The sequence below is a fragment of the Podarcis gaigeae genome (genome assembly GCF_964106915.1).
Source record: "Podarcis gaigeae genome assembly, chromosome: 10".
Lineage (NCBI taxonomy): Eukaryota > Metazoa > Chordata > Lepidosauria > Squamata > Lacertidae > Podarcis > Podarcis gaigeae.
Window position 1 is genome coordinate 19,548,072 of NC_139686.1, and position 14,125 is coordinate 19,562,196.

The 14,125-nt window shown below is 44.8% G+C and overlaps 1 protein-coding gene across 1 annotated transcript in view; it reads right to left on the reverse strand.

The window, feature by feature from the left end:
- TMTC1 (transmembrane O-mannosyltransferase targeting cadherins 1) overlaps window positions 1–14,125 on the reverse strand; it is a 144,695-nt gene that overhangs the window by 17,530 nt on the left and 113,040 nt on the right. The window contains exons 13-14 of the mRNA XM_083700118.1: window positions 8,538–8,646; window positions 3,548–3,650 (exon numbers count right to left, since the gene is read on the reverse strand). Coding sequence (XP_083556244.1) covers window positions 3,548–3,650; window positions 8,538–8,646 — 212 coding nt within the window. The remainder of the gene's footprint in view (window positions 1–3,547; window positions 3,651–8,537; window positions 8,647–14,125) is intronic.

Consider the following 14,125-nt stretch of genomic DNA (forward strand, 5'->3'; position numbering starts at 1 on the left):
CAGAAGTTTTCATCCTTTTTGAGTCCACAGCTCCCTTGACCAACTACATTCTTTCTGTGGCACCCCTGTGGGGCTGAGGAGCCCAATTATGTCACCCTTTGCCTGCAGAGCCAGCAGCCCCTCACCCCTTTCCAAGCTCTCTCCCTTGTGGAGTACTCCCTCAGCCTCCTCTCTTATCCCCTCTCCTTGGGACTTCTCTGGGAATCCGCCGCTGCCCCCCCGGTCTCTGAGCTGCCCCCTTCCCAGAGAGAGGGGCTTCTTCACATTGTCCCACAGGGGCCTGGGAAGCACCCCCTGGCCAGCCCCAGAGGCACCATTCGCCTGGGAAGCTTGTAGCCAGGGCTGCTGCAACAATCAGTTGTGCAAGCCTTTGGGAGGCAGAGACGCGAGAGGGAATCAGAAGAGGGAGGGAAGAAAAAAGGGACAGAGGAGGCCAGTGTTGCCCACGGCACCCCTGACTATCATTCAAGGCCCCCCAGGTGCAAGCCACTTTGACTTTACTTATTTTATTTTTATTTATTCATTGTGCTTACATTCCACCTTTATCTCAAAGGAGCTCAAAGTGGAGTACATGGTTATCCCCCCTCATTTAATCACAACAACAACCCTGCAAGGTAGGGTCAGGCTGTTTGTTCCGATTCTGCATTAAAGAGTAGCCTTACCTGGAGGAAAGCTAAGGGGCAAACCAAAACAAAACAAAAGCACTTGGACATTGACCGGGAAATGCCAAGAAATGCAGAGCAAAGTTAAGTGTGGACTCATCAAGAGTATCTCTTATACAATCCATCTGAATACTGAATCCATGTAACAAGAGGAATGTACAAAAGAATTACCAAGTGTTTGGAGTTCAAGGAGCAAGTTAAACCTGAGCAGCTTCTGAAAGCAAATTAAAATGTTCCTGGCTGAGCCACAGTTAAGCTAGTTAAAGCTTCATATTATTGTAAGCATTTTATCCCAATGCCTTAACTTGCGGTTTTGGAAGAGTCGGGGTTGACAGTGACAGGCCTCTCAGTCACCTCCGCTGGCAGGAAAGCTCAGATGGCAACAGAAAGATTTGTCACAATCCCCAGCACTTTTAATTGCTGTGCTTTCCCCATGTGCTGTCAAAAGCGTCTTTGGGGAGCGTGGGAGCAAGGAGATATATGACAGTATGAGGGCAAAATTGAGTGAGAGACATATTCCTCAAACCGTCCGTGTGTTTCTTATGCCTCTGACTTTGGAGACGATGCTAATAATCACAGTCCGTGAAAGGAATAAAAATGGCCCCTTTTATCACCTATCCAGGCTTCCTGAGGCAAGGCTGTGCATTCAGCGGGCTTTTCAGAAAACTACTTTTTATTTTTCTAAATTTAAAGCGCTGAGATTCTCTACCCTGACCTCATCCAAGACCTTTGCAGAGGAGAACAGACTTGCAGCCTAAGGAGCAGGTGCCTGCCCTCGCGTGCAGAATGCAGATCAAGGCAAAGAGGAAGAGTTTCTCCCAGCACAGAAAAGCAACTCTGGCACTGCTTGGTGTCCAGGGGCTATTCTGAGGCTACAATAAGCTGCCTAAGAGGAGGAGAATGGAACGAACCCCAACAAAGTAGGGATATTAAAAATACATATATAGAAAACATCTATACTACATTTCTATCTAGCAAAAAAATAGAAGACAGCTCCTTTCATAGAGGTTAGGTTTCAGAATGGGTGAATTTTTTATTTTATTTAACACAATAAGAGTAGAAGACAGAGAAGGCGGTATTATTCCAAAGTGTATGTGTGCCAGGATGAATCTGGAGAGGTTTTGGATCTGCTGGATCTAAAGTTCTCCCATTTCCTCAAATCCTACCCCCAAAACCCACCCAGGAATAGGTTTGAGGGTGGGGAAATACCACTGGCATATTTCTTTTCCCTCTGGCTACCCCATCACTAGCATATTCTCTCGATGGTGGGAAACTGGCTGGACACAAGATTTGATAGTTCTTCTACCACAGAGTGCCTGTCACCACAATACAAAGGCAGCAGGATCACCAAAATTTACTTTTCCTGCTGTGGCTTTTAGAAGTGTTAATATGCACCTTCTCCCTTATTTTATCTCTGAGAAATGCTTACTGCAGCAGTTGGAAGCCCAGATAGTTATGTAACCTTCCCTGTCAACAGCTCAGCCAATTGTCTGAAGTCTGTTTTGGAATCGGCAACCTGAGAGCCAAAAGCAGTGGCTTACTTTCTTGGTCCACTATTCAAATTCAAGTCAATGTATGACGTGCCATTTGCAGTGACTACTTCTATTATGTTTGTGCCAAGGAGGGAACCGAAGCTACAGAAGCTGGATCTGAAAGGATTCTGCCACGAGTCCTTTGCTGAGAAAACATACGTGCCTCCTTTTCCAAGTCACAGCATTTGTGTTTGGACAAAACAAGCCCACTGCAAAGCCTGGTTTTCTTCTGTAGCAGCTGTACTCTTCCTCTAGGAGCTGATGTGCAATTCTGAGCCACCACTGAGCTGCAGCAGGAAAGCCTGGGAAGTGGCCGAAGCATACATGGTTTCAAAGAGGTCATAGTGCATCACCATCAGGATATGGCAGGCAACCCTTTGGTGGCCCAGACAGAAAGCAGGACAACACTCTGCTGGCTTGAAAAGACAAGCACGTACCAAGAAGGTTGCCAGCTGGACATGACTGCTAATTGCAAACCCTTCCAAGCGCACTTCCAATGACCACCCGATGTGGATGCTGACTCATGAATGTATTCATTTGCAGTGTGATCCTATACATGCCGATCAGAAATATGCCCCCACTGAGTTCAATGGAACTTACTCCCGGGAAAGTGTGCATGTGATTGCTTGGCTGGGCATAAGCCCTCTTGAACTCAATGGTGCTTTGTTCTAAAAGACATGCAAAGGTTTACACTGTCAGGTACCTAGGGTTTTAAGGACCTTAATGTCTAGTGCTCACTGCACACCTGCCCTGATAACCAGCTATGTATCTTTCTGCAGGTGGGAGGGACTATGCTAACACACACCATTGTTAAGGTTTGAGGGTGAGGGGGGTGTAGGATTGTACTCTTACAATTCTTCTCCTTTCATTATGCTTGGCCTCATTTACCCTCCCTGACATTTTATCTCTCTGGTTGTGGTGAACCATGTGGGTTCATTTACAAATGTCCGTGACATCACCAAGTCACATGTAACACTGCAACATCATAGACAAAACCGGAATGGTCACTGAAGTTAATCAGCAGGAGGTGAGGGCAGATGAGGGCAAGAGGGAAAAGAAGGTAAATGCAGAAAAGGAGCAGCAGCTGAACCGGGGACCAAAAGGCTGCTGAACAATTTTGAAGTAATTCGGGTATGGTTGCAGCAGGTATCAAAACTGCCAAAAATGGGAATAACTTTTCAACACATATGAAAGTTAACTAAAGACAAATTGAGTCGTTTTGGTTCATTTTCACAGATGGCAACAAGAATGGGCATATTCGCTTTCGGGCACTTCGAATTACACAGATTAAGCTAATTGCCCTCTTGGTTCAACCAGAATATATCTAATAACCCCAGTGCAGTATGTACTTACCTGTGTCTACTAAGAAAACCCCATAGTTATTGTGCAGATCGGAGCTCTCAGGACAGTTCTCTATTCCAGCCCGGTAGACTTCCTCTGCTTCTTTTAATTGGTCCTTAACACAAAAAGAGTTAGCAAACGTGGTTACCCAGAGGGCTGTCAGCCTCGCTACTCATGGCTACTTGTACATTTCTTTCATGGAAATGCTTATGGGCTTATTGGGGAAGGGTTCAGGATATTTCCTTCTGAATGCATAGGAGACTGCTTGGGAATGTTATGCAAGCCGTTCTGAGCTCTTTGGAGAAAGAGCAGGGTTGCCATATAAGAGACTGAAGTACATTAATAGCACTGATGGAAACATAATGTTCCCATGAGAACAGAAGCTCCTGTGATATGCTCAAAGGTGAGCATGATGCTGCGGCTGCCCCAGATAGGCTCAAGAAGAGAGGGAAACGCTTTCTGCTTGCATGGCAGCTGCGCCTGCACTTCAAAGAACAGTGCGCTGTGAGGCATAACGCTGAATCATATCCATGAAAGGGTCTGCACTCATCGGGGTCAAGAAGTAGGCAGGCAGGTGCTGTGTGAGATATCATCATCACACATGGTGAGCTTGAGAATAACCTGAGGCCACAGGAGAGATTTTCACAGCTAACCTGCATATATTCTAGATAGGGGCATATGACATGCTAAAATCTTTTGTATTTAATTGTGCTCAGATTTTTGAATCTGAATTATGCAAACTGAGCATATCTGTACTGTACATTTAAGGATTTTACAGCATTTATTCTCCTTCTGTTAATCTTCAGGAGGGACAAAAGCTTTGGGAGCTGCTAGGTCCTAACAAGGCACAAAGGTCTTCAGGACACAAGGAAAATTGGCTGTTGGTGTAAGTGTACCACTCTGGAGTTTTGGCAGAAAATAATTATTCATTTCACAATCCATGAAAACTCGGCAGAATGGAACTTGGGTGGGTTCACTCATCCCAAGCAAATATATTTGTTTTATTTAAAAGCATTTACATGCAGCTTAGTATTTCAAAAACTTCTAAGCAATGTACAGTTTAAACAATATACAATTAAAACAAAAATGCAACTAAAACAGCAATAGAAAAACACATAAAAGCATATAGACATGTCAAACAGGGTCCAGTCTTACAGGCCTGGGAAAGCCTGGACGAAAAGGCAAGTCTTCCCAAGATAGTTTTCTAAGTTGCTCATCAGAGAAGGACCCAGACATAGATCAAAACGTTCCTGGTTTAGGCCCCAGATACTGGTGTTGGCTACAACGTTTCCTAATTTCCAGTGCAGAAGCTGCATTGGGCTCTTGCAGCTGTTTCCTGCACGCTTTTTGTTACGTTCCTCCCCCTCAGGGATTTTTAAAGCGCCCACACCTCACAGCTCTTGTGGCCCTTTAAAATGCACTACATGAGCCTTCCATCTTTGCTTTGCCATGGTTGCAGCAGGGAAGCTTGAGATGCCACACCTCCGAGCCCCTGCTTTGCAAGCAGAAGGTCCCAGGTTCAATCCCTGGCATCTCCAGTTAAAGGACCAGCTATCAAGTTGTGGGTGAGTCCTCTAGTTGGGACTCTGGCCGCAGGAGACAATACTGAGCTAGATGGATAACAGCTGGAAGGCAGTGTCCAATGCCCCTTTGACTCCAGAAGGTGTTTTCTGCAAAACAAATCTGCATGAACTGCAAACAATGAAGTCCCCAAGTCTCCACCACCCCCATTTACGTTGCCTGAATCATAATATTGTAGTTTTCAGGCCTCAATAATACAATATGCTTCTGAAGGAGGATTCCTGCCTAAGGCATCCATTTTGGCTTCATTAAAAAGCAAAGCAAAACCTCATTTGATTCTAGATCAGGGGTTAGCAACCTTTTTCAGCCGTGGGCTGGTCCACCGTCCCTCAGACCATATGGTGGGCCGGACTATATTTTGTAGGGAAAAAATGAACGAATTCCTATGCCCCACAAATAACCCAGAGATGCATTTTAAATAAAAGCACACATTCTACTCATGTAAAAACACGCTGATTCCCGGACCATCCGTGGGCTGGATTGAGAAGGCGATTGGGCCGCATCCGGCCCGCAGGCCTTAGGTTGCCTACCCCTGTTCTAGATCAACCAGAGACACAAGGTCAGCTGCCTACTGCCAGTATACAACCAAATCAAGCACCGCCTTCTGAACTTCTGATGTCTTAAGCATTCCAATGAGAACAAGTTTCGTTGGGTTGGGGGACCCAGAAGAGAAACAGAATTGTAGAGTTGGAAAGGACAATAATCATTTGGTCCAATGCAGGAGTCTTTGGCCCAACGCAGAGCTTGAACCCACAACCCTGAAATTAAAAGACTCATGCTGAATAGCTCAGTTGGCTTGAGTTTGGTGCTGATAATGCCAAGGTTGCAGGTTTGATCCCCGTAAGGGGGAGCTGCATATTCCTGCATTGCAGGGGATTGGACTAAATGATCCTCAGAGGCTCTTCCAACTCTATGATTCTATGCTATCTCTGAGCTATCACTATAATGCTTTGAATTCCACAAGCATCACAGAGAAGCGGCTTTTCTTAAAGGTACAGAATCTTCAAAAGCAGCAAAGTGCTCGCAGTTAAGTTTGGGGCTCACTATAACACTGGCTTGTGTAATCGTCCTCCCTTTGCAAGTCTGCTCTCATTTGAAAATCACCTTTCGAGGGGAGGACAGGGTAATTACGCTGACTTACAGCCCAACTCCCTTGAGCATGGAACATTAATCTTAAGTGCCCCTTTTTACAACTACTGGAGCAAAGGAACGTCAAGGCTCATTTTAGATTCTTACATTGCAAGGGGAAACGTGCCGTGCAGGATCAACTGAATCAATCAGAAAGCTCCCTCCTCCTCCCTTTCCCAGATTATAATAAAAATAAATCCAGAACCCACAATTAATCAGTCTGCTTACTTCATAGTAGCTGCAGAGAGTGCGACTTCTACTGCTTGACCTGATCCTCCTGTTAGTCTGGCAGCGTGGGAGCGCTAGTAGCGCTGCTGCTTCGTGCGCCCCCAGGTAACTTGCCAAGCCCCACACCACACAGAAGGAGCCTTTGCTGCAGCTCCTGTGCACTCCCAAAACTAACTCAGTCTACCAAGGGAAGGCATTAGCAATAGGGAGGAGTCAGAGCTGCACATGTTGCTAGAGTGCAGCCTCCCCAAACCTGGTTCCCTCCTGGACTACAACTCCCATCAGCCCCAGCCAGCATGGCCAATGGTCAGGGATGGTGGGAGCTAAAGTGTAAAAAAAATATCTGGAGGGCACCACGTTGAGGAATGTTACCATGGTGGAAGGAGAAGAAGTGCATCAGTGATTCCCATCCCAGTGGGTAGTAAAAGCATCAGATCTAATAAGACATTGGGGCTCCCCTGTAGCTACTGAGAGAAGATACTTTCCTCATCTATTTACAACTGAGCCAATGCTGCTCCTCCCACAATGTGGACACCATGTTCACATGCTACAAAGTTGTGGGGAAGGACCTTTCAATGGTTCTGGGAGCAATGGCAACCCCAACCATGAGGGTCATCCAGTTCAACCCCCAAAACCCTGAGATTAATAGTCTCATGCTCTACCGACTGAGCTATCCACTTGCAGCACATCTATTGCCCTGGACCATTTTTAAAATTAAAAGTTGATGAGTCAGTGAAGACCCGTATATTTTATTTATTGATTAAATTTCTATATCGCCTTTCATCCAAGGATCACAGGGTGGTTCACAAGTGACCCAAACCTATGATTCTAACAGTTCACCAAACTATTCTTTACTGGTGCTTCATGTTATTACCTCCTCAGATGAGATAATGTCTTGAGGGAACAGGCAGATCGAGAATGAGCCTCTCCTATTACCTTTTCTATCGTTGTTGCAGACAAGAAGTTTACTGCTGCTAGGGGACAACTGTTTTTGACTTGCAACCTCTTTGACTCAATATTAGTTATTGCTCTAATGGCCTTATGACCGGTGCTCCACAGTATTGAAAATCCATACTCTTTTAAGTCTGTTGTCACTGAGAGCAATTAATTTCGTTTATTCTCTGGAGGTGGTTCAAAATGAAGACAGCCTTACTCATGCCCCACCTGCAAAGAGGAAAAATCAGTATGCGGCACTGGCTCCCAACTCTGCATGCGATGATAAAGCAACCCAGCATCAGAATCCCAAAGGCAAAGCCCTGGTTTCCTTATCCTTGCACTATTTTCCATATGGCCTTATCAACCTACGTAGATGTAACAGTATACCTACAGTGAATGAGAGAAAGGATCCCTGCCTACGACAGTGCTTTTACTGACATAAGCATTAATTTCCCATAAGTAAACACAAATAAATGAAAGCATTTCAGAGATGCTTCCAACATGTTTTACATATTTGCAAAATGGGGCACCTGCCTCATTGGGACAGGCAAGAGGTATATCTTCAAAAGTTGTACGCTGTTTGCCAACCCTAACACTAATCCTATAACCCTTTGCATGCACAAAGTCCACATTCAGTCCCAGGTATTATCTAACTAGGGCTGGGAAATATTCTCTTGCCGGATATTGCAAGTCTGTGCAAATAGTACTGAGATACATGAGCCACAAATGACAGCTTCCCATGTTGTACGTGCAGCAAGGAACACATGAATGTGCTTAACATCCCTTGGCGTGCATGAGACTTTTGGTGGGCGATTATGCAAGTTTAGCAGCTGTTGCCTCCACAGCTCCATGCTTCTCCTGAGCAACAGAATAGAAAAAAAATATAGAATACGGAGGGGGGACCACCACAATATAAAATGCATCATTTCTACAGGTGGTATAATTCAGGTACAGAAACCGACACACAACTGGGGCTAGGTTAGTATAGAATTGCCTTCATTTTTAACAATTTCATGGTTTTTCCCTGTGTGGAAAGTAGACATCTCTTATCACAGGCGTGTGTCCAACAGGGCTGAAAATTAGCATTAGTATACAAGCATAGGTGGTGAACTGGAATGGAACTGGTTACCTGTTCAGCCAACAGTGAAGCGAGGCTGGAATAAGCATCTGCAAAATCTGGTCCATACTGAATGGAATCTCTCAGTAAGAGAACAGCTTCTTCCTTCTTCCCCCGGGACCTGTAAGTCATAGGAATTTGGATGGGGGAGAGAGAATGCAGTTCTCTTAACAACTTTCTCAGCTCACCAATTGATTAAAAATACCGTTAACAGACTCGAAAGTGCCTGTCTTCTCCTTTTCAGAAAGGGCTAGATAATTAAATTTTCTTCTATCGAGCGTCTCCTGGGGCAATATCATATTGCACAGTCTGACAGCACAAAGAGGAGTGGGAGCAGCCACTGGATATGAGCTACGTTGTGGTGCCTTGGCACCTGCTGGCAACATTTTCTGTAGCCTGCTGAACAGCACATGCAATCCCTACAAAAGCCCCTTCCCTCCCTTGTCAGCACTTCTTTCCATTTGCTATTGTATCGGGGCAACACAAATCTCCCAGGGAACCTGAGTGAAGCAAACCAGGTGATGGAAAAGTCAAAATACTGGAGGTGGTGGGGGGGGGAGATGAGAATCTGTATAAGGAACTTTGTGGTTCTCACTGTGAATCGTGCAACCCAATCGTCTCAGTTTCTGACTGGTACTCCAGGAAGGAGGCAGAAGGAATCGTTTTTCTCTACTTCTGAAACTCCACATAAACTAGAGATGCTTAGCAGTCTAATTTTACATGCTGGTTCTCCATATGTGTTCCAGTGTCATGCTGGGAGAAAGAGGACCGCAGTGAGCTGGGTTGGTGTCATTAAAACTTATAGCTAGTCAAATCGCACATCGTGCATTTAGAGCAAATTTATATGGCTTCTCCCAAATAATCCTGAGAATTGTAGTTCACCTGTCATGGAGCTACAATTCCCAGCACCCACCACAAGCTACAGTTCTTAGGCTTCTTTGGGTATCTGGGATTAAAGCTAGACTTTATGACATATATGTGGTCGAAGTTGAAAATGACAGCCCTGTGCCACCTCCTCTCTTTTCTCTGTAACATTTTATTAATAAAGAATACAGAATTATTCTGAGAATGTGACTTCATCGTGCTTCACGTGTTTTGTATTACTATAGACATTACTGCGGGGGAGACACTGGGCAGCTGCTTTCAGAAGCAGACAGGCCTCTCTTGTGTCCTAGCCTCAGTACACCTGCAGCCGCCATTTCCTGCTTTAGAAGGAGTGAAACTGAAACAGAAAACATTGTGCCCAGCTATGCAAATAGGTCAACTTATATACATCGGAGCCTAATGCATGTAAATCTGACAGCAAAGGAAAACACGTTGAAAGTCATATACTGCCAAGTGCAAATGTTTAACCTGGGAGGGGGAAGTTTGCGGTTTCTTTCAGATGCTCATGCTAACCTTAGCTAACAGCTCCAGATGCTGGCGGAATATTGATGTACTGTGGAAAAAGGAGCTGGCAGGCCCAAAGTACGCTCAGTAATGACAAACCATAGTTTATTGTTACGATTAAATGCAGCTAGTGTCATTTTGATAAACGCTAACTCTACAAGGATCCGGTGTAGGATGCCTACCTTCTTTTGGCTTTCCACCTGTTCCAAGTTATTACTGTCAATAAATTCCACTGTGGTCCACCTTTTAAAAAATCAGCTGCAATATTTGCCTTCAGAATTGAAGTCCCTGAGAAGGGCAAACTACAAATTGCTTAGTGAGACCTGGGCCTCCCGTGAATCAGCAGGAGATGGCTCAACAAATGAAAAGTTCCCCAGAAGCACTGATTAAGGAGCACACTTGCCCTCTGGGAGCCATTAGCTTTAATATCTTGGACTAAAGTCATTTACTGGTAGTGTCTCTCTCCCTCTCTACTTCTGACTCCCATATCTATAAAATCAGCACAGGGCATGGTAAGCTCAAACAGGCCCCATTTTTTTTTTCCATGTCTGAGGTTGCCATAGGGAAAAGCAGGGATATAAAAGTGAAGAGAGGAGCATGATGAAGCTCAACAGTAATTGAGGAAATAATGAGAGGGAAATGGCACTGCTTCTGTCACTGCCTGCCCATGCCGCCATCTTGGCTGCTCATGACTGAAGAGCATATTATGACATTGGACTCCCTACTGGTTTTCTCCCAGTCTGTGTGTGAGGAAGGCTTTCTAAAGTTAGATGCAAACATGTGCAAACAAAGCACTAACAGGCATGTAAAGGAAAATGGCTGAGGGAATCATTTTGAGTGTTGAAGTGTCCTTCTGTTCAGCCATTTTCCCTCCATCTCAGCTGTCTTAGCTTTATGGCATACATTTCTGTGTAATGAGCAGTCTTCCTCTCAGACTTCCAAAGCCAGGGATTTTACTCCTTGAGGGCCATTTCCCAGAGTGTATTTTAAACCAGCTGGAGCAGGCTCACAAGCAACTCCCACATTTAAAAATGCAGCAAGGGAATGGTTTGTGTGTGTGTGTGTGTGTGCTGCTTCAAGAAAAACTATATACACTGATGCTTCAGCGACACATTTCCTTTCTTAGAAGTTGGCCTGTGTGCATAGACCCTTCCCATACCTACTTCCAAAAAAGAGACAACTATGCTGGACCATGTCCCTTCATCTCCTGCTTCCAATGTAGAATATGGGAAGAGGCCACACTGCAGTAATAGAGCATATTCTTTTCCTGAAAAAGGTCCCATGTTCAGGCCCTGGCACCTCCAGTTGAAAGGATCCAGTAGCAGGCGAGAGGAACGACTTTTGCCAGAGAACCTGGGGAGCCAGTCTTTGTCAGAATGGACGTACCAAGCTGGATGCACAAATGCAGAAAGTACAAGGCACTTTCCTATGTGGTTTGCTTTGAACCAACTCACTTGCTCTGCAGGTTCTCTTCAATGTACTACTCTTTGCTTGTAATACATTGTATGTACAAGGGATGGGAATACAGAATAATCCTTTCTCTGGACAAGCGGCTTCGCAAGGAACCTGTGGCCCTCCAGATGTTACTGAACTACAACTTCCATCAGCCTATATCCCCTACTTTACACTTACAAAATAATTGTTATCAGAAAATTAATGGCACACTGGTGTTTCCTGTAAAGTACAGACAGCACACCTGCATCTTTAAACACCCATGGCTCAAGCAGGTGCAGATACCTGGTTGTTTAACACTTGGCATGTCACCTACATTTTCATGATGGACTACCCAGAACAGTAATGTCTGTTGCATACATTTTCATGATGCATAAAATCAGGGGTGCACTCAACAACACAGACAAGCTATCATCTCTCTCTTTTTTTAATAAGCTGGGAAATTTAGAGGATCATATTTGTGGCTTTGCAAATATATATTGCCCCACCACAATCACCACCACTCAGTTTTACATCAGGGGCATTTCTTTCTTTTTAAAGCAGCAGGTAGCTAGCCTACTGCTCTCCAGAAGCTGTGTGACTCCAACTCCCATCAGCCCCAGTAATCATAGTCACTAACCAGAGGTGATGGCAGTTGTAATCTAGCAACATAGGAAGGACCATAGGTTAGGCACCTCTGGTCAACAACAGTTGCTTTGGGGAAGGAATGCCACAGTACAATATTGAAACTAACTTATCAAAGCCCTGTCAAATGAAGGCGTATGCACCTTCCCCTATCCTGCTGAATAATGAAAGGTCAGCTAACTTGTCAATTTACAGATAATCATCTGAGGCCCTTCCGCATGCGCCTCCTCCACGAGAGGGTGGCAATAGGAGAACGGGCCTTTTCTGTGGTGGCCCCCTGCTTGTGGAATGCACTCCTCCGGGAAGCTCGCCTTGTGCCTTCATTACATATATTTAGGCGCCAGGCAAAAATATCCCTCTTCTCCCAGGTCTCTGGCTAATTAAACCATCTATGGCCTTTTAAACTGTTTTTTTTGGGGGGGGGTTATTGTTTTTGTTTGTCACCATGTTATGTATTTTTCTGTTTTCATACTGTAAACCACCCTGTGATCCTTGGATGCAGGGCGCTACAGAAATGTAATAAATGAATAAAAATTCAAATTAAAGCATCTGAGGTCACCGGCTTGAGTATCTGTGGAACATTTCAGTGACATGGAAAGTTGATGACTGCTCTGCCAAAAGATTTGGCAAGAGTGAAGGAAATGCCAGTATCAGAAGTTAAAGGATTAAGAAACCCACTCAGCAGCAGTAAAAATATCTTTATTACCCACAGGCATGCTTCTTGAGCACCATGTAGTCCTCTCAATTATCCTCTTTTTTCTGTTAATGGCTTTTTTTTTTATTTGAACAGAGAACAATGTGCATTTTTAAAAGAGATAATAGAAAGATTATAGCATCCCTTATGTGGCAGCCTGAATTACATATGTTGCTCTGGCCCCATTCCAGACAGAGGCTCCGTTTTAGGCAGAGAAGCAGCTGACATACAATTGCACACAATCAGTCATTACAATCAAGACTAGATAAATGTGGTCCAGTAGACAGGAAAGTTGGATTTAGATTCGGAAGTCTGCTTCTGCTACATTGGCTTGTTTGGACCTAACACTAAATTATGGTTTATAAAGTATGGGAATGAGCCTTGGGCTTACATGCTGGTGCAGTAGCTTACTCAAGAACAAACACTTGTTTGCCCATTTCAGACGTAATGATAAAACATAGTTTAGCCACACAGGAACAAGCCTTAGAGTGACACCCCTCTGGTGTGGTCACAAGAAGAAATTAGAAGTTGCCACTGCCTGGTTTCAATTAACCAGTTTTTCTTGTTACATCTGAACTGGGAATTCTGGTTAGTTTAAATTATGGTTTGTTGAAACAAGCCAGAATCATAAAGTGCAGGTTGTTCTTAGCTTGTTTCAATAAACCATGGTTTAAACCAACCACAGTTTCCCCCTGTTGCCCTCTACCTCTGGGAACATTCTTTTGTTGCCCTCCACCTCTGGGAACATTCTAGGCTGTTGCCTGGCTCACAACCCATTGAGGGTTCTGGGAAGGCAATGATGGTATTAGCAGGCCCTTTCACATGGGATACAGGGCTGCCACACCACACACAATGGTGCCAGTCTGAAAGGGGGATGCTTCTTGTTCCCACTTACACACATACATTTCCACAGTGTGCAGCTGCTGACACATACAACTAGTATCTCCATAGAATTTTTCTTGGCTTTTGATCCTGCTAGCATTTCCATGTGGCCCCCGAGGCCTACTAGTGCAGGCTATCGGTTCTGCTGAATAGCGCAACTGTCTTTCATTGCTAAGTTTCCTATCTGCTTGGTCCACCATATGAAAGAGTTGAGGATGAAAGACAAACACATGATTGCACAACACACTGCAAAGTCAAACAGCATATAAACATTATTTAGCAGTACTCCGAAGAATTATGGGCTACGAGGCTCTTCCTGTCTGTGACCGAGGGATCTGCTGCATGGGGGGCGGGGGATCACTCAGAGTATGTGTTTGTTTCCTGAGGGCAGGATGTCTATTGCAGGAAAACAAAGAACCTGGCTGGCTATACTTCCTACCTTCTCTGAATTCACTGAGTGACCTCCTGCCAGGAGCTGCTGGGGCAGCACCAGGAACCTCCAGATCTGTGCTCTGCTGCCCTATAAACAGTTCCCTGGGCTATGATACCTTTTCACAGT